We start from the raw sequence: 21,778 nt of genomic DNA, 5'->3' as shown, positions 1-21,778 counted from the left end.
AAGTTCATAATTACATGATATATTCCCTGGATATTTTGTGGACCGGGTTCAGATGAAACACCGGTGGTTGCTTCTGTCCAAGGTGATGCAAGTTATGCTAAACAAAGCCATTGAAATAATATTATCCCCTTAATACTCCCAGCCTTTTTTAGTTTTCTTTTCACATTGTGGTTGAGCGAGGTACAACACTGGATCAAGAGAAATGTTGGGGCTCCCTGTTAATCCACAAACCTGATTATAACAAAAATACAATGGCATGTATAAACTTCTTTAACAGGTTTGAACACCCTAACCCACTCTCACCTCGGAGTACTGCACCCTCCACTCATCCTTTTGCTGAAAACAGAACAGGAAAGAGTTTCCCGCCACCCACAATTACAGCAGCCCAGGTGAGCAGAGGGCTGAGGAGACTTTGTGCCAGTAAAGCAGCGTGTCCAGATGGAGTATCGCCACAACTGCTGAAGGCCTGTGCGTTGGAACTGGGGAGTCCTCTACAGCGCATCTTCAACCTAAGCCTGGAACAGGGGAGAGTCCCCGAGGCTTTGGAAAACATCTTGTATCACCCTAGTCCCAAAGGTATCACGTCCTAGTGAGCTGAATGACTTCCGGCCTGTCGCTCTGACGTCACATGTGATGAAGACCATGGAGCGGCTGCTGCTTCACCTCCTGAGGCCGCAGGTCCGCTACGCCTTCGACCCTCTGCAGTTCGCATACCAGGAGAAGGTGGGAGCAGAGGATGCCATCATCTATATGCTACACCGATCTCTCTCCCACTTGGACAGAGGCAGCGGTGCTGTAAGAATAATGTTTCTGGACTTCTCTAGCGCCTTCAACACCATCCAATCTATGCTCCTTAGGGACAAGCTGACAGAGATGGGAGTAGATTCATACCTGGTGGCATGGATCGTGGACTATCTTACAGACAGACCTCAGTATGTGCGTCTCGGGAAATGCAAGTCTGACATTGTGGTCAGCAACACAGGAGCCCCGCAGGGGACTGTACTTTCTCTGGTCCTGTTCAGCCTATATACATCGGACTTCCAATACAACTCGGAGCCCTGCCATGTGCAAATGTTCGCTGATGACACTGCTATAGTGGGCTGCATCAGGAGTGGGCAGGAAGAGGAGTATAGGAACCTAATCAAGGACTTTGTTAAATGGTGCGACTCAAACCACTTACACCTGAACACCAGCAAAACCAAGGAGTTGGTGGTGGATTTTAGGAGGCCCAGGCCCCTCATGGACCCCTTAATCATCAGAGGTGACTGTGTGCAGAGGGTGCAGTCCAATAAATACCTGGGACTGCAGCTGGTTGATAAATTGGACTGGACTGCCAATACTGATGCTCTGTGTAAGAGAGGACAGAGCCGACTATACTTCCTTAGAAGGCTGGCATCTTTCAACATCTGCAGATGTTCAATCAGATGGTTGTGGAGAGCGCCCTCTTCTACGAGGTGTGTTGGGGAGGCAGCATAAAGAAGAGGGGTGCTTTACACCTGGACAAACTGATGAGGAAGGCAGGCTCTATTGCAGGCACAGAGCTGAACAGTTTGGCGTCCATGGCAGAGCGACGGGCGCTGAGGGAGGCTCCTGTCAATCATGGAGAATTTACTGCATCCACTGAATAGTATCATCACCAGACAGAGGAGCAGCTTCAGTGACAGACTGCTGTCACTGTCCTGCTCCACTGACAGACTGAGGAGATCATTCCTCCACCACACTATACGACTCTTCAGTTCCACCTGGAGAGGTAAACGTTAGCATTATACAAAGTTATTGTCTGTTATACCTGCATTTTTATCAGTCTTTATTTTAATATTGTTTTTTATCAGTATGCTGCTGCTGGAATATGTGAATTTCCCCTTGAGATTAATAAAGTATCTATCTATCTATCTATCTATCTATCTATCTATCTATCTATCTATCTAAACCAAAATAAGAAGGTGTTATCAATAAATCAGAGCCTGGATTGGACTCCGTCTCAGTTCAGTGTCTGTCCACAATGAGACACTACCTCGAACTGAGTCGATTGCCCAGATCGGGCATATTCGCTGTGCTGTGGGAACAGTAAGAGACAATACCATTTGGGATAGCACCCCCACCTGTCCCATTGTGAGCCAGGAGGATGATCCTCAGACACACACGTGTGACAACATATAATGTGTGACCCATCTATTGTAATAGCCATGTCCCTTTGTTTGTCTGTCTGTCTGTGTGTTTGTCCGTGACAAAACAAGTCTGCCCCCGTGCACTAATTTTGTTGACATATGAAACACTTATTCTTCAAGGAAATTTGTCAAGACAGTTCAATTTTCATTGTGATATCTGTAACAGATCTCGCTGTACAAAGTTTTGAAAATACAAAACCTCCCATTGAAAAGCATTGGCCAATTTGCAAACGCGTCCTTATAATGAAGAAACATTCTGTTTGACTTCAATTACAGATCAGTTTACTGTTTCAATTTTAACTTGACAGCGATTAGTTCAACTTTCATAGTTTGTAAATTTTCCTCTTTTACTCGTTTGACAACCTTTCGGATTCTCATTACAGTTAGTCAAAAACATGGGTGAAGCGGGCATGCAAGTAGTTCATAGAGAAACATATGCACAAAAAAGTCACCTGTCACCTGTCAAGATTGAGAAAGAGAGGATTATATTTACTGCACTAAATACTTGTGGGATGGTTATTAGGGTTTTTATCATTTTGGGGTTCCATTTGAACAAAGGAAAAAACAACAACAACAACAGTTAAACACAGAGCCTTCCACATCTATTAATAGCACATCAATCAATGCCATTTTCATATCACTTGAATTGGAATCTTCTGTGTGAGAAAGATATTGACCCTCTATAACCCTATTTGTGCCCCATTTTTAAATGCAGTACATGACATTGTAAGATGCTCTTAAAAAGCAGTCATTTAATGTAGTCTACTAATACATGTTAGTCTCATTATCACTGTTATTTTTGAATATGACTTAGAGTTAAGCCTTGGGAGAGGAGAGATACAGATGGTGCCATGACCAGGTGCTGAAAGCAGTAGCTGACACCATTTTTACTAGACTAGTGGGCTTCGCCCCCTGCTCGCTTCTCTCGTCAACCCCCGTGTTTGGTTTTCCAAATACACACTTTTAAGATGTTTTTTCTTTGAACTTCTGTAAAAACAATATTTGTAATCTTGCAAGTCTCAATATGCTGAATCTTTTTAATGAGGTCTGTGAGACTTGTGTTTAATGACCATAATTCAGGATAGGTTTCTTTGTTTGGAATTTCAGCACAGACAAAATGATCTACATTATCAGCAGTTAATTTTTTTTTACAAAGTAACCAATAAATGCATGTGCACTAAACTCCATTTTTGCAATTCTCAAGATTCTTTATTTGTCACATGCATAGATACAGGACAACATGCAGTGAAACGCATCCTGATCTGCTTATCAAAAACTGTGCAAAGTTACAAGAATATCAGTTAGATTAACAAAAAGTCATAGATTGAAAGATAACAGTATAGTAGAATATAATAAATAAGTAAAATTATTTGAATAAAGTAGAATTAAGTGTTAAGGTGCAATAGTGTAGTGATAATAGTGCAAAACCAAAGTTAGACTGGTGCATAGTTAATTGAGGCAGTTTGTTTGTTTATGCTACTGCGATCTTTACTTTCTTTTTTTATATTTTCTAATTTTCCTACTTTCATATCCTTTAACTTTCTCCACATGTAGTGCCAACTTTTTTTTTGAGCCTTTCTAATTTTACTGCTTTCATAATCTCTAACCTGCTCTGCATGTGTTTAGCGCCAACGTTTGTAAACGTCTTTATGAAGTTCTACTTTGTCTTTTACTCTTTGTCTTTTAATTCTGAGCCGGAATTGGACGTGCTTTGTTTTCCATTTCCACTTGTTCCGGGCTGATAATTACTTTCCTTATTTTCTGAATTTGCACCTCGATTATTCTTTTTTGCTCTTTTTTCTCTCCATCGCTTTGAGTCTCTTTTCTCCGCGCTGCTTTCTTCTTCGCTTAGATGTCGACATTTCATTTATAACGTACTGTCCTTATACGCTTTATATGCGCTGAGAGCCCTGAATCTGTGTGTGCTCAAATCCTTTAGATGACTAAATGTTTTGCTGCCTCTTGGCTTATTTGATATTGATTGTATGTAGGGCGTGTCTTGCAAGAATCTCATGTTCCATGTCATCGCGAGACGGTCCTGGCACAAAGTCTCATATTTAAGCTCCCCGGCGAGACGCGCTGTGGCCATGTGTCTCTTTTCTCCTCGCTTTTCTGTCTTCTTCGTTTATTTGTCGACGTTTCATTTCTACCCTATTCATTTCTACAGTATTGACCTTGTACACTTTATATGCACGGAGAGCCCTGGAGCTGTGTGTGCTGCGTGACTGCCTTTACACTATTGATTTGTTTTTTCTGCCCATGGTCTTATTTCTAATATTGCTTGTAAGTAGGGCGTGTCTTGCAAGAATCTCGTTCTATGTTCCCTTGAGACGCACTGTGGCAAGTCTCTTCGTCTTACGGGTCTTTTAAATGTCTTCCGAGAAGATCACGTATCGTAACCTTGCTTTTGCTTTCCAGGACAGGATTTCTTTTTCATTTAGAGAGAAATATATAGAGCAAACATCGGCTCCCAGTATGATTCAACATTTCCTTTGTTAAGGCAGGAGAAAAACCTCAGGTGGAGCTCAGGGCCATGGTCTTATCATCTAACTGTTCTAAGTAAGTGGTTATCATGGAACTCACTGTCCCCTGCAAGGACAGGACAGAGGTGGGCCATGAGAGTAACAAGGCCAAAGATGTCAAACTGGTAGAAGATTGTAGAAGGCATAGGTGCAAGGCCCTCTGTGAGCTCTTTGAGTTGGACTGCAGACACTCAGTCTCTTTGGTATTAGAGGATTATAGGAAAGAACAGCCACCAAGAACATTGTGGAAGCTGCCTGAAAAGTGTTTGTGATTGTGGATCAACACGAGTGATCCATGGTGTAGCAAGTTACCTCCGGCTGGGTTGCCTGTGTGAGGCCATCTGATGATCTAAAACCCAAAATACCTTATAGTTTTAGGCTCGTCACTGATGATGTATTCAAGTTGCACTATCTGGTGCATTAAGAAACATCCATTATCCAACCCACTATATCCTAACACAGGGCATTAAGAAACAAACTTACGAAAATGTACAGCCTTTTATATCAGTCAACTTAGTACATGAATGCAACTGAGCGTTATGCCATGTGTACATTTTTCTAAATTGTTTTTATTGAACATAACAATCTGATAATGGCATACATTCTTCCCACCATGGCTACAATAATCCCAGTCAGGAGTGCATCAAATAATGAACTTTCATAGTTAAAGTCTCTGATTTTTTTTCTCCTTTAAACCTCTTGCCCACTCATATTTAATATTAGCTTTTATATTGGATGACATTTTCAAGTGTGTAGGTTACTACTGAATCACTTAGTCATAATTTATTCTGAATGGTCAGTGGCACGAGTGAACTTTTACTAAAAATGTCTTTTTCATTATGCAGCCATTATAAGCGTTAGGGAAAGGTAGCATATATTCAGCCACTGACGGAAGACAGTCAGAAAAAAGGTCAACATTTAAAACAGCGGAGCCCTTTTTTTGATGTATGTGAATATATAAATCTCAGTGGAATTTGTGCACATGCATTTTTCATTACTTAATAACTCATCAGCTTGCTAAACTATGGAAAGCTTAGATTATTATGTATCACTGCACCTGGACGTCTCTTACTGCTAGGCGAAATATCTGACAAGTCCTAGCATCTATGACGTCGTACTAGATGATCATTTTGACAGAAAAAAGAAAGTATTGTAATACATAGACTCCCTGCTTTGTGTGATCATTTTGATATATCAAATATGTAAACATTCCTTTAATGCAAACTTCCTCTTCTGCAGGTTTTTCAGCTGACTAGACAAATATGTCAGCCCCTAGACTTTTCAAAAATCTGCCCCCTCTACTTACATTAAAGCATTTTTTTTCTGATAAGTCACTTTGTGTTTACAGTTTCAAAAAAGAAAAAAATGGTACTTTTTACAGAACATGTCATGCAATTATATCTTTTTAGTAGATTTACATCTATCCACCTATTTTCCAAACACACTTATCTGGAGCAGGGTCACAGGGAAGCTGGAGCTTATCCCAGCAAGTATTGGGCGCAAGGCAGGAACAATCCTTGGACAATGTGTAAGCCTAAATCAACAGCATTAAACACAGCAAATAGTTTTTAACATATTCTGTACTTGGTTAGTGAATATTTGCATTCATTCCCTACCCATTAAGGTATATATATTTTAAAATACAGGTAAAATATAATATACTTACCAACTGGAATGCAGTTATATGCAAGGAATCCAAAAAAATATCAATGAATCAAAACCACTGAAGAAGGAAAGATTTAAAATTCTTCTTAACGGTTGTGTTCTATCAATTTCTACAGAAAACATTTGGCAGAGGTTATTGTTGCTAGTGGAGGATCTGATAAATACAAGGGTTCAAATGCTGTTTTCAACTTGTGCTCTAAATGACTAATCAATGTCTTAAGTACTGACAGCAAAACTGTGTTTGTTTATCATCATTTGAAGATCAGACCATACTGCTACAACTAATGCATCAATCCAGGTATTTCCATTGTGTTAGCATTGTTTTTACTGTACATATCTGTTTAAATACCATAAATAATAATATATTGATTCTTCTTACTGTGCCAAAACATGACTACACAACTCAAGCTCCTATTCCCTAGAAGCCTCTATTTGTAAGGCTCCATCAGTCTTGCTGTTGAAATGCATACTAAAGACCTACCTATGATCACTGCTTTTCTAACTATTAGCCCTACTTTAGAGTTCCAGCCATCTTTAGTATTTGTCTTGTAAATACCGCACTGCATAGTACATGAACATGATCCACCAGCCTATAAGTAATGGAGAGGGAAGCAAAACTTTGGATTAAAAATGTTCTTGAATGTTGGAGGGGGGTTGTGGAGGGGGTTATCTATTTAAGAATATCTAGTGTCCAGTGAAATGCAATTTTAACATTTTTTTTAATTAAATTAATTTTATTGTAATCATTCCATACAAATCATTCAATTTTAGCACATTAAACCTGTTGAGACATCATCATTATCTTTGCAGTAACAGAGTCTGAAACTGCACTACTAAGAGGAAATGTAATAACTTGATAGTTTCATTAAAACAAAAGCATAGTATGCAAAAAATGCCATACTTTGAGAAGGGTATCAAACCCAAAAGCCATGTCTGTATTTTGCAAGTAACTGCCCAGGACGTGATATGGTGGTTCAGGTGAAAACTTGGAAATACTTCAAACACAAAATGTCTTGATTTATTATTCATGAGAGACACAATTTGTATTTGCAATTTGTAATTCTTACTGTAAATTTGCACCACATTTTTATTATGTTAATTAAAATGCATTGTACCATGCTAAAATACTGTAAGTGAAATTGTTCTTTAAATATACTGACACTGAAATGTTGCTGCGTGTTTTTGCTGTGTGTAGACTCAAATTATTGCAATACGTTCTTTACTGGCTTGCTAGAAAAAATGGTGAAAAACATTTCAAAGACAGATTAAGTCCTTTCCGGATAGACACTAGTGATGAGTAAACGTTGCAGAGATCCTTTTGCCGTGAGTTTAGTGAAAAAAACGTTTGTGAACTTTTCCAATTTTGCAAAATGCTTTGATGCCAATCAGAAAGGACAAGCTGGACTAACTTTGATTGGCTTATAATTGTGCAATGTTGCTTTAATTCTCTCTGGAGCCTAAGGAAGCATCTGTCAACTATGCTGGACTGATTATTGTGGCCAAAAATGTAATCTGAGTGAGATGTGAGGCAGCAGTACTAACCACTGTGCCACCATGCCTCAAACAACAAGTCCCAGATGTAATTATACCCATAAACAAAATTTTGGCCACAAACTGGCAATAAATACGGTCCGTGTACTTTTTGGTAATTGAAATTTCATTTTAGAAGCAAAAACGAAAATGAAAGGAATTTTCAGATTTAGATTTTTGATTAAAGAATAAAATGAGGGAAAATAAGGTATTTTTTCATTCTGTGGTAACAAATAGCAGTCATAAACTTAAAATTACACATACTTTTCTGGATTTGTTTGTGATTCAAATAACGAAAGTGTAATAGCTGAAAAACAACAAAACAGACGCATTTTCGTTGTCTGAAACCGGAGGTACTTCTCCCTCTGCGCGATTTTTGAAGACACGTGCGAACCTCCCAACGTATTCCTCACAACACATCGATCTACGGCCTTGAAGTTACATTGCATGGCATCAGCAGAGAATGGACCGTTACGTTGTTTTTCAGAACAGTAAAAGAGTGACACTCCAGGATGAGGACACTGAGTCGCATCTTTCAGGTAAAAATACAAGCTTTGCAGACTTTGCTTCATTGATGTAGCAGTTCTTTTATGAACGTTATTGTTGTTACTTCCTGTGAAACAGCTAACATTTGGTGATTTCATTTACTAATACTAAGTCTGGCAATTTTTAGAGTGCTAGCAATTTGAATGGTAGTAAACGTTTCGAGTAATAACAGCGTGCACAAGTAGGAGAGCAACGTGATTTACAGAAAGTTTTCTTAACATGTGTTACACTTGTCAATGAGCAACCATTCACACATTTAAACGTATTCAAATTGCTAGCCCTATAAAAATTTCCGGACTTAGTGTTAGTAAATGAAATCACCAAATGTTAGCTGTTTCACAGTAAGTAACAACAATAACGTTCATAAAAGAACTGTTACATCAATGAAGCAAAGTCTGCAAAGCTTGTATTTTTACCGGAAAGATGTGACTCAGTTTTTCTACAGTCATGTCCTCGTCCTGGAGTGTCACTCTTTTACTGTTCTGGAAAACAACTTAATGGTCCATCCTCTGCTGATGCCATGCAGTGTAACTTGAAGGCCGTCGATCGATGTGTTGTGAGGAGGACTGTTCACACGTGTCGTCAAAAAGCGCGCAGAAGGAGAAGTACCTCCGGTTTCAGACAACGAAAATGCGTCTGTTTTGTTGTTTTTCAGCTATTACACTTTCATTATTTGAATCACAAACAAATCCAGAAAAGTATGTGTAATTTTAAGTTTATGACTGCTATTTGTTACCAAAGAATGAAAAAATACCTTATTTTCCCTCATTTTATTCTTTAATCAAAAATCTAAATCTGAAAATTCCTTTCATTTTTGTTTTTTCGTTTTTGCTTCTAAAATGAAATTTCAATTACCATAAAGTACACGGACCAAATACAAATTATATATTTTTGTGCTCACAGGGTTCCAATATTGGGGTAAACAATAATATGTCAATGTCAAATTTATTTATATAGCACATTTAAAACAACATAGGAATTCTGTGGCCAAAGTGCTTTACAATAATAGAATAAAAGAAAAACATACAATTAACATGAATAACATAAAAAGAAATAAAATAAATGAACATAAATAAAATAAATAGTGCGAGAAGCAGCCACATGAGACTGGCTCATTCCATTGTTTGAAGTTGTGGCTCTGGGTGCAGGTGGAACATCTCTTTTGTTTCCAATTTCTTTGTAGATGCTTTGCAGCTTCCTCTTCCATGAAGAACATAGAAACAAATTGTAAAAAGTAACAAATCTTTTGTTTTCATTATTATTTCACAGGATTACTGTGCTTTGTTTCTCAGGGAGTGGGAGGACTACTTTAGGGATTGCTTTGGATCATAGCTGCAGCACATGGCTAAATTTGAATGCACAGTGATCATTGTTCTATATTGTAGACAAGTGGGGAACTGCAAGTCCCAAGCAAAGAATGTTGTGGTGCTAACCCATTTGTCCCCGTTTACTTCTCAATAAAGAATGAAAATATAAGCACCCAATGACATGAAGGCAACAAAAGAAATCAAATAAAAAGTAGCCACAGTTGGGCTTTGCATCATTGTTGGTTTAAGTCAAGGGCCCAGCAGCTCTGTCATGCTCTGTTCACAGAGTGACGCTTCCTTCTGTCAAGCCAGTGACTTATAGATGATAAACCGGAAGGGGTGGAGTCAAGCGCCCTCACTGGGCATCTTCTTGCTGCTGTGGGAGGAATAGGAGAGGACATGATTAGCAACAGTGTTCCTCCTTGACCCGGGCTGGAATCACATATCTTAGAGAAGCCCTGAATGTGATCCACAGACACGCATGCTTCACAATATACGGCGGAAGAGCTCATGATATTCTTATTATGATCAACTAATATACCCCTCAACTGAAAATACTGCAAGTTTTTTTCTGTTTGTTGCTGTTGTTTTATTTATTTATTTTTTTTAAATGCATGCAGGTTGGACATCATGCATGCCTGGAGCATATCAGCAAGGATCGTATAGGACGCATGCATGAATGTTCTGAGCATGGCTGCTACAGCTTTGTAATTTCAAACTGCCCTTGCAAAACATTATGGAGCACTGGGACAAAACGTTTGCCTAAGCTAGCCACAAGGCAAACTTACAGAAATGTATTCGATGAACATTGCCACTGGTGAATACAGCCTTTTTGCCACAAAAATTGTCGATCAACACTAATAACCATTAATTTACTTGCTGTGTCAGAAGAAGTATAGAAGATGCTCTTCTGGTTATCTTACATCAAATCTACACTTTTACTGATAAACCTGGTTGCTATGTTAGTGAATACTTCTAGATTTTTCTTCAGCATTCAATGCAATCCAGCCTCACATACTGATCCAGAAAGTGAACCGTATGAATATAATACATTTATTACATTATGGATTCAGGGCTGTCTTTTAAATTGTTTGCAGACAGACCTAGTCCATGACACTTTTTCAACAGATATTGTTTCGAACACAAGGACTCCTCAGAGATGTGTTTTGTCTCTGTTACTATTACACTGTACGCAATTGACTGAAACGGAACAATAACAGAACAACACTATGCTAAGGACACTATGCTAATCGGACACAAATCTGGAGAGGATGAAAGCTGTTATTTCAACCAAGTGGACTGTTTAGTAAACTGGGGCAATGGGAACTATATTATTTTGAATTTCAAAAAGACTGAATAAATTATATTTGACTTTAACAAGCAGAAATCTGCATTTTCACCCATCATTGTTCTGGAGAATGAGGAAGGAAAACAGTGACGGAACATACATTCTTTAAAACTATTCTACATACTCATCTTCTTCCTTAGCTTTTTCCATTTTTATATGGGATCACTATTTTTGACTAGACTTCACATTGTAATCTTCATGCTTTTTCCGATTTAATCCTTTCTCCAACAGATATTTACTTATGTAATCAATCCACCTCTGCTTTGGTCTCCTCCTTCTTCTTCTTCTTCATTAACTAATCCACCGTCTACTGTCACATAAGAAACAAGGCATATAAATTCATTTACCCTTTTTCATCTTTGTGACAGTAACTGAATGCTTCCTTCTAGAAGTTCTCCTTTAAACCACACATACTGTAGTCTGTCTTCTTTCTACTAAACTTAAATCCCCTATCCTCCATAGCTTCTCCCCATAGATCAAGCTTTTGTTACAGCTCCTCTCTGTTGGAGGCAATTAGAACTATATCATCAGCAAAGAACATGGCAGAAGGTGCTTTTTCTATGATCTCACTTCTTAGGATGTCCAAGATGTCCTCAGAGATTTAAGGGCTTAAGGATGATCTCTTCACAGGGAAACTTTCTGTAGTTCCAACACTACTGCTGATTTTGGTCTTAGCATCATAATATCTTTCTCTAGCTTTATGTACTTCTCATGGGTCCCTTGTTTGTCATACACCTCCACACCACTTGTTGTGACACCCTGTCATATGCCTTTTTCAGATCTCCAAATGCTATATGTAGTTCTTTGTCCTTCTTCCCATACTTTCCTATTACATACTTCAAAGCGAATATGCTGTACAGTAGATCACTTGTTCCTCATCTGGACACTGATTGCTGTTTTCTCTCGCAACCTTTTTCCTAATTCATTTCCAAATTGTCATTGTGTGGGACATTAATTTTATGCCACAATACTTTCCACGCTCCTGTATGTCCCCTTTCTCTTTATAAATAAGGGTGAGCACACTCTCCTTACATGCATCTGTGATCCTTTTTGATTGTAAATCTTACTCATTAATTCCCATAGTAGACCCACCCCTTCAAACTTTGGATGGTATCCCATCAGCTCCAGTAGCCTTTAAATTTTTCATTTTCTTCAAAACCATTTTGACCACTTTCTTATTTATTTCAGAAGCTTCCTTTTCATATATTAAACCATTTATTATGGACCCTCTCATTGGGTTTTCTTCATTCAGAAGCTTTGAAAAATATTTTTCCATCTTTCCTTGATTTAATTTTCACTCATTAGGACATCTTTTACATGTCTAATTTTGTGTAAAATCTTTTGCTGCTTTATTTCTTGCTTTAGTGATTTTGTAGATCTTTTTCCATCCCTCTTGTGTTTCCAACTGTTCATATTCACTGCCCATTGTTCTTGCTTTCATGTTTTTCCACTGCTGTCTTTGCCTTTTTATTTCCCACTGTAAAAGCTTGGCTGCCTTCCACTCCACCTACAGCATTATATACCCTTTGTGCATCTTTCTTCATCTTGACTTTATCTTGTACTTCCTGATTCCTCCATGACACGTCTTCATCTCTGGGAAGGCCTTTTCTTGAAGTTTTGCCAAGCATCTCTGTTTCTGATACTAAAATAGCCTTACTGCTTTCTTCCCACCATTCAATGACCTGTGTATTGACTCATTCTCTAACCTGATCACTGAAGTCTTATTTTTGAAGCTTCCATCACTAGACTTTCCCAAACTTTTACCACCAGCCAATGCTGTATTGTTACACATTCATTCTTGATCACTTTGCAGTTTTTAATCTCGTTTAAGTGACTTCATCTACACAAGATATAATCTATCTGATTCACACTGCCTCCACTATAACATGTTGCATACTGGTCTTCAGACTTTGTGAAAAAGGTGTTTAGTATTGCCATGTCACATGCTACTAAAGTCTCCTCTCTCCAAAGCCCCAACCTCCATGGATCCTTGCTATTACAATATTATCTCTGCCTACATGACTGTTTAAATCTGGACGTATAACAACTCTATCTCCCTCTGATACTGACACCACCTTTTCATCCAGTTGTTTCCTAAATATGTCATTCTTCTTCTCCTTACACCCGACCCATGGAGCATAGGCACTTACTGCATGTATTAAGGTGTTGTCTTTGTCATGTCTGGCACTCGTTACTTTATTACTTTTCCTCTTATCCTCCTCTAGATATTCTCTCTGTTTTGTATTTAAGATGATCCCAACCCTGTTCCTTCCCTTAACATGTGCTCCACTGTACACCAATGTGTAACCAGACCCCAACTCTCAGACTTGATTTCTTTTCCATTTGGTTTCATGGACATAGAATATTCCTGTCTTCCTTCTACCCATCATAGCATTCCTTTTACTATCATGCAACCAACATTGATGGTTCCCGCTCTCAGCTTCTCCTGTACTTGCTATTTTAGCCCTTGCTCACTTTCCACAAGAGGCAGGCAAAGTTCCACTTAAAGTGTACACCCTGTCTTTTTCCAAATGATTTGAATTACTAGTCATGTAAAGGTTCTACATGGTTTTTACAGCCAGATAAACCTTTTCTGATCCCAACTCTCCCCATTTATCCAGGCTTAGGACCAGCTCCATAATGGGGGCTGTGTTCTTAGGAACTATTTTAGGTAATAGGAATTTTAAAACAAAAAATATTTACTTTGAAAACAATTAGTGCTTACTTCTTCTCTGTAAACTCAGATTGTTTACAAAGGACAAGGACCTCGTTGTCTTTTTATTACAGTTTTATCCAGTTTTTCATCACTTTCAATTTTATTGCCTGATTTAATAGTCTGACAAATCAAAATTTTTAAAAAGTTGAGCAGATTAGCAAACATGCAGCTAAAGTTATTGGGGCTGACGTAGATGACTTGGTAAATGTGGGTTAAAGGGTAATATTGAAAAAACTGTAAATCATCTCAGTTGGTAACAGACACCCATTACATGTAGAACATAACTTCAGTAAATTAGGAAGGATAAGTTGCTTTAAAGGAATACTCCACCCAAAAATTGTATTTAAATTAATTTTTTTTTTCCATACAGATTGTAGTGATGACTGAGAAAAATTTTAAATCTCATGTATTATTGGAGACAATACATGACAAAGATCTCTGTTTTGAATAGGACCTAATGAACAACTGGACAACAGCAAATAATGAAAACTGTCCACAGAAAAAAGAACAAAATTTCTTATATAACTCGTGTTGCATAATCCACATGTCTTGCTACCCATTCATATGCTCAAAACATGCAAAATTCATGTATTTTTTGCTAAATTATTATTAATACTTCCAGAAAACTCGATATACAAGATATCTGCTTTCCCATAATGCTTCTCCCCCTCATTCACTGGTCAAGAGTTCTTACTGTGCTTAATTCAAAAGCACAGTATGAATGTGGTTCATATATGATTCGTAATGTCATATACAGTATTATCATGTAAAAGTTTTAGATAAAAATGTATTATCAGACTACTAAATGTTTTCATATGATACAATATTATAATTTCTGTTTGTTTTAACCTGTCTTGTTTGTATTTTTTTGTAATTCTGTCTGCTATATGCAAGTGAGTAGACAAATTGCATATTTTCTTGTGTAAACATGATTAAATGTAAACCTTGAACCTAGAAAATAAAATGTATTGATCCTTACATAAACATACAATAGCTGAGTTATTGTTGAAAATTGTCACAAATAGAAAGAACATGACCATATTATGCGAAACTGCACTGGCTTCCAGTAGCTCATAAATTTGATTTAAAAATGTTTTTTTGGCTTTCACACTTCATAGGTTAGCTCTGGAGTATATTACAGATTCATTAATTGTTTATCAACCAAATACTGAGATTCATTCTGGAAAGTAATTTTTATAGCAGTGCTCATATTTTCTGTTTTGTTTATACATGACAGATGTGACAAACATGAACTGAAGAAATGTGCCAACAATTTTAAAGTTCAGTTAAAAAGCCATTATGCATGTTTTTTATTACTTTGCATTTAATGTACTACTTTAATTACGATGGGATTTGAGAAACTAGTAAATTAAACGATTTTAAGATTAAGTTTATGATGTTCTACTTTAATGACAAAATAAACTATGTGATTAAAGTGGAAATTTCGAGATTAAAGTTGACATTTCGTGCTCTTTCCCCACTGTGTGCCTTTTTATTTTCTCTGTACCCTAAGAAGCTTTCCTATGACACTCAGACAGTGGGCTACAGCTTGCCATTTCACACCGACTTTGATAATTGACTTTTTATTTTGGTCACTGTGTGACTTTGTGAACTTGAGCTGTCGAGTTTCTCCGACACACTATGTCACTTGATCACCTTCCTTTTCTTGTTTATACCACTGTTTAAACCAACAAATAGTAAGTTTTTCCTTGCCTCCACTTGGTATTCGCTGAAATTGTTCTATTTTTCCTTGTGGTTTTGCCATTGTCTTTTCACAGATCTCTGAGCATAAGGGCTATTTATATTGATTTACATATTCAAAGAGGCATAATTCTGGGAGGAGTTGGGGCGGAACACCAGGTGCATGCACATGCATTACTTTTCACGCTGATCTGGATTTATGTAGCGGAAGAACACGGAAGTTTGCGTACACACAGATTCCTGCATCTGGATTTTTCTGTGCGTACGCACATTCCCGCTTTTGTGCTTATGCCATGTTATAGTGTGAATTCTACGCACGCCGTTATACATGAGGCCCCTGGTTCTTAGCTTATTACACAATCTTCTGACATAAAACATACAAATGTTACCAGTTCTGGCTAGTCTTGAACATCACGAGACTCATCCAATGCAAGGCTAAAATATATAGGCACCTCTCAAAACCATAAAACACTTTTGTTTCAATTGCACTATTAATGTCCAATATTCTGTGTTAAACAGAGTGCAATGATAGTTAAAGGTCTGATTCTATTTGCTTTAAATTGTCCTTTTCTGGAGGAAAGATAGCAATGACACTACTGAGGCACCTTTAAGAATCTGCCTCTACTGTAAGCTTTTTAGCATGGGTGATAGTCTATACCAGTTGATATGAAGCAAGTAATACCATCTCGGAATGCTTTGTAAACTTTCAAAATAACTGTAACTGTATGATCAACTGTTGTGTCAATTTTTTAACTTATTCAATACCTTTGGAAAATTTCCCATGGGATGTATGAAGTGAGGTGAAATGACACTAGAGGCATGAAGCCTTAAAATGTGAACCAAGTCTGGCAAATGAAGTATAACTGTCACTCTGTTAAAAATGTTGTCTATGTTGTTCTATGTTTGTCTTCATAGTTGAATTAAGCTTTTCCCTTTACACTGTTTTCAAAATAAATAGTCGAGTATGATTGTGAGAATGTTTTTTAGCAATCACTGTGGAATTTCCTTTATTCTTGAGATTAGAAGTCATGTTAGGGCATAGGTTTAAATGCATTATCAAAGTTGCAAACATAGTATAAAAAAAACATCTTAGCCTGAAAAGAAGCAGGCTCAATCAAAGTTTCAATGATTTTTGGATTTTTTAAATTACTATAAAAGTCACATTCAAATTTCAGGCCCCTCATTGCTCTTATTATTGCTCTTACTCATAAATGATTGACAGACATATGGTCACAACAGCCCTAAAGGCTAAAATATGCAAAACTCAAAGCAAAAAAGCTCTCTTCAGAAGACAGTTGCACCGGAGGTAGATTTTCCAGATAAGCAAGTGATTTGTTAAATTGAAGGGTTTTCAGGGAATCTCAGTCCTCATGGCTCAAATAAAGAACATAATTAGATGCTTAGTTATTATTCTTCACTCCAGCTAAAAGATCCATGTGGGAAGTAGGCATCGGTGCATCCTAATTCACTTCCTCCAAAGTCGCAAAGTAGATGTCATATTCTGCATTCATTCACTGGCCAGAAACAAAATGAATAATTTATATTATTTTTTTCTGTAGCAAGATGGAATATGAAATTTGGTTTTCAGGGTGGCCTAAAGTTGATTGAAATTAAAACAGCTGGAAGGTTGTCTTTGAGCTATATCTGCTAAAAAAGTAATGTTCCAGAACATGCAAAAATGATAAATACTACCTTCTTATTTGTTAATAATTGATCACATGTGTCAAACATGTTCACCTTAAATTATTTAAATATTAACCGGCTTTCTGACTGACACAAGTAATTAAAACATTGACTAATGCTTTAGGAAGCGACAAGAAAATTACAGATTACTTACCTGAAGGTGAGAGGGTTACAGACTGATTCTGTATGTTAAAGCCAGAGAGACCCAACATAATGGAAAATAGATATGATAAAAATAAACTAATGAGCATTTGTCCTAGTATAGATTTTATTAACAGCTATAAACAGAAAAGCTGAAAAATTATCTACTGTCTCTAGAATACATTTAAAGGAGGAAATGTTTTTGCCTAAGAAATAATTTGAAAAAATGACAATGGTTTAGAAATCATATTAAATTGTATTTTACAATATACATTGCTAGAAAATCAAGACAGAAGAGAGATCTTTGGGATAATCAGAGCAGAAATTATATACATTATTTATGCAGACTGCATTGATTCTAAATATGTTTTTATACTATTGATGGTATTATCTAATGCAATGATAATGTATATTTTACAACTGTAAAAGAAGTAGCTTTTATCTGTGATAGGTTTTACACACTTGTTTGTTTATATGTGTACTTGTTGCTAATGCCTGCCAACGTTATGAGCTAAGTAAGTAGTTGCAAAGTGTGTGTAATCTGTACATGTTTTGCCACCACTAGGGTGTAGTGGGAAAAGAACTAGAAAGTAAAAGAGTATATGGGATTGCAGTAAAAAAATAAAACCAAACACACATTTTATTTCAAAGAGAAGCTTCCTATTAAAGGGCTATTCATACCAATAGATTTTCTAAAGAGAAAACTGTAAAGAGGAACTCTTGTATTGTCTGTAAAAAAATGTATTTATTTCAGTATAAATTTAACGCAGATTCGTGGCAGTACATGGGTCAAATTTATGTGTACCTTACCAGTCATGAAGCACTTTAATAAATGCAAAATTATCAAAACGATGAAGAGTATGTCACAACTATATTCCAGAAGTGAAAGAAGCTTAGTCTATCAAGGACCACTGAACAGAGCTGTCTTTCTTTAGAAGATTCTCATTATTTAAAATGATGTTGTTTAAGGTGCTCTAGAGCTCTTCAGTTACAACCATACTACCACACAGAGAGTTAAAGGGCAACCCCATATTTGAAATTAATGCATTGAGCATTTTTGTTCTTTGTTCTTGTTATTTCTTCTAAACCAGGGGTCCTCAATCACGGTCCTGGAGAGCCGCAGTGGCTGCAGGTTTTTGCTCCAACCCAGTTGCTTAATAAAAAGCACTTATTGCTAAAGTAACACTTCTGCTTCACTTTAGTGATTTTGAGCCCTTATTGCTTAATTTTGTCTTAAACAGCTATTTTAATTGCTCCTTATTATCAATAACATGCAAATGACAAGAGAGAGCAGCATTTCTCCATTTAGCTTATTTACATTTACACCTGTGTGTATTTATCTGCACTATTGGGTTTAATTAAATACTTGGAAGAAAAATGAAGAGAAAAAAGTGAAGGACTGAGAATTACTCGTCCATTTTAGCCTTCAAATCATTTGCATGATAGAAAGGGAAAGAAAATCTAGGATATGAGAATGACCTGACATAGCAGAGTTAATTTAATTTCATAGTTTGTTAGTGCTTTATTGGCAAGAATTGCTGTCTAATTAAGCAACCAGGTCAGAACAAAAACCTGCAGCCACTGCGGCTCTCCAGGACTGGGATTGAGGACCCCTGTCCTAAACTAATGTATTCAGGTAAATATTGGTTATTACAAGATCGTAGTCTTAATTAAGGTGAAAAAATGCCATTTACTTCAACAAAGCTGAAATTTCAGTAAAGGTCTGTAGATGTTTAATATTCACTGTATTGAACATGACCAACCAAACTGAGGGATACACAGGATTAAATGTCACAACATCTGATACCACTTCAGTCACTAAGCGATAAAGAACAAGTTAATTGGACTAATTTTGTTAATCAAATGAAAAATTATTGTAACTAATGCAGCATGAAATGTAAGCACTAAAGGTAGCACTTACAAGAAAGTAACCATGAAAAACATTAGTGGTGAGACGCTGTGCACAGGGTGTGTATGTATGTGTGTGTGTATGAGTGTGAACAAGAGAGAAAGACAACAACGATCAACCACCATAGCAGACCCGCTGCTCTATTTAAATCCATAGATCTAGGAGCAGGCCCACCGCCGGGGACAAACCGGATTCTCGTTCAAGGCCCTAACGGAAGGGGGCCCCTTCATGCTTGATTTTTTTTGGCATGTGGGGACCTGGGGGAAGGCAGGGGGCCCACATGTACCCAGTTGTCTGGTGCCCAAATATTTCTGGCAGCGGGCCTGCCTAGGAGCATGACTGTCGGCAATCTTAGGTTGGATCTTTGCCTGAGATAGGATCAAAGAGTTGGGGACAGTATTCCAAAAGCACTGCAGGATCGATGGGCTTGCCCAAGCAACCAAGAAACAGGCTAGTGTTACAAGGAAAGAAGATTATCTTGGAGCATATAACACTTTATAATAACTGCACACTATGAAGCATTAGTTAAGCATGACTAAATACTTTGTTCATCATTTAGAAAGCATCGCTTCCACATTAATTGGCATTAGCAATCACTTTTTCATAGTGTGCAGTTATTATAAAGTGTTACCGCATTTATAAAGTGGTTGCTAATGCCAATTAATGTGGAAGCGATGCTTTCTAAATGATGAACAAAGTATTTAGTCATGCTTAACTAATGCTTCATAGTGTGCAGTTATTATAAAGTGTTACCAAAATTAATTATAATAATTAAGTCGAGTTTGTTATGACCCTTCTAAGAGTAAGTTAAATTATTGTGGTGACTTGACTATGTTTTTAATTTTTGCACCACATTGTCATTTTCTGGGAGATGTTCTTAATGCAGTGATGCCACTAAAAAGCACATTATAAAAACAACTGACCGACAAAACATTTTACATGTTGCCTTTTTTTGTAGGTATTCATTTCAAGATGAAGAGGACATGTTTATGGTTGTGGATCTTTTATTAGGAGGAGACCTGCGTTATCATCTACAGCAAAATGTGCATTTTAAAGAAGACACTGTAAAACTTTATATCTGTGAATTAGCACTTGCTCTTTACTACTTGCAATGCTGTCATATAATCCATCGGTAAGTACCATTGGATGTATCGACCACAATAGCAGTTTGCTTCATTCTGTTCTGACAGGTTTTTGCAATTATTAAACTTGCCCAGTGTTACCTACTCATTTGACACCCTTTTAGCTATCCTACACAATCGTGATTCATATTTCATCTTTTGCTTCCTGCCTCTAATTTAAAAAGCAAGCACTGCATTTAATACAGTCAATTTTAAAAGTGCATTACATTATATTTAATATAGGCATGCATCTTTATTTACACATTCACAAAAAAATGTAGAAAGAATATTTCAAAAACACATCTTGGATTTAACTGGATTGGATTTATTCTAGTAGCATTTTTTATTTTTTCTGTTGTTGAACTTTTTTAGTTCAGCTTTCAATTTCCACAGATCAATAGGCTAATTTTTTATTTGTGAAACTCATTTTTGTAAAAGTGCATTTGAGCATGTTGCTTTTTGTTTATAATTTGTTTATTTCTATTCACTGATATTATCATTTATAACAGTATCATACCACCTTTTTCCTTCTTGCTCTTCTTATGGGCCAATGCCATTTTGTTGATATGGTTATAGACAAATTGTTTTAGCAATGATGCCAGTCACATTGATATGAGGCATAATGTGAACTACCATTTAAAGTGGCAGCGCTCAGCAGTCACTATCCTAGGTCTGGGATAAATGTAACAACAAACAATATGGATGGAGGTTACTGTGGGCATGTAGCTTTACTTTTTTTTTCTTTGATATTTGAATCTTCTTTTTTACATTGACAATTGTTTTGTTCACATTCTTTTCATGCTTTTAAACATAAGAAATTCAACAAATGAGAGGAGGCTATTCAGTCCTTTAGGCCCTTTTGTTTAGCTCATACCTAAGCTGTCCTGATATCTATCCAGATTCTTCTTAAAGGTTTTCAAGGTTTCTGCTTCAAATATATGCCTTGGAAGTTTGTTCCAGAGTCCCACAACTCTTTAAAGAAGTGTTTCCTGGCTTTCTCCTGATCTTGGGTACGTGATTCAGCATTAAACTGAAGAATGCTGCTGGATGAACTTTTTCAGTGCCTTTAAGGATTTGAAATACATAGATTAGGTACCCACACAGTCTTTTCTGCTCAAGACTAAACATTCAGTCCTTAAGTCCTGGGATGCACTTGGTTGCTCTCCTTTGCACAGTTTCTAGTATGTCTATGTCTTTCTTGTACCATGGTGACCAGAACTTCACACAATACACCAGACTCCCTGCCAGGCCTTTGACTATTCTCCTGATTTACCCATAAAGAAAGCCTTTACTTTTCCATTTATTTTTATTTCTAGAAGCCCGTATGACATGTCTCTACCTATACCCTTTTAACATTTATATGCAACTGCTGTTAGAAATGCCTTCAATGGTCATGTTGCAGCACAGCCACCAAAAAACTG

The 21,778-nt window shown here is 37.0% G+C and overlaps 1 protein-coding gene across 2 annotated transcripts in view; it reads left to right on the top strand.

The window, feature by feature from the left end:
• Positions 1-21,778, top strand: part of LOC120527722 (serine/threonine-protein kinase 32B-like) — a 307,820-nt gene that overhangs the window by 136,731 nt on the left and 149,311 nt on the right. For both annotated transcript variants that reach the window (XM_039751472.1, XM_039751473.1), the window contains one exon: positions 20,195-20,368. In XM_039751472.1, coding sequence (XP_039607406.1) covers positions 20,195-20,368 — 174 coding nt within the window. The remainder of the gene's footprint in view (positions 1-20,194; positions 20,369-21,778) is intronic.

The sequence above is a fragment of the Polypterus senegalus genome, chromosome 4 (assembly GCF_016835505.1).
Source record: "Polypterus senegalus isolate Bchr_013 chromosome 4, ASM1683550v1, whole genome shotgun sequence".
Classification (NCBI taxonomy): domain Eukaryota; kingdom Metazoa; phylum Chordata; class Cladistia; order Polypteriformes; family Polypteridae; genus Polypterus; species Polypterus senegalus.
Note: the sequence above shows the minus strand (reverse complement) of the source record. Positions and strands in the feature narration are given on the sequence as shown.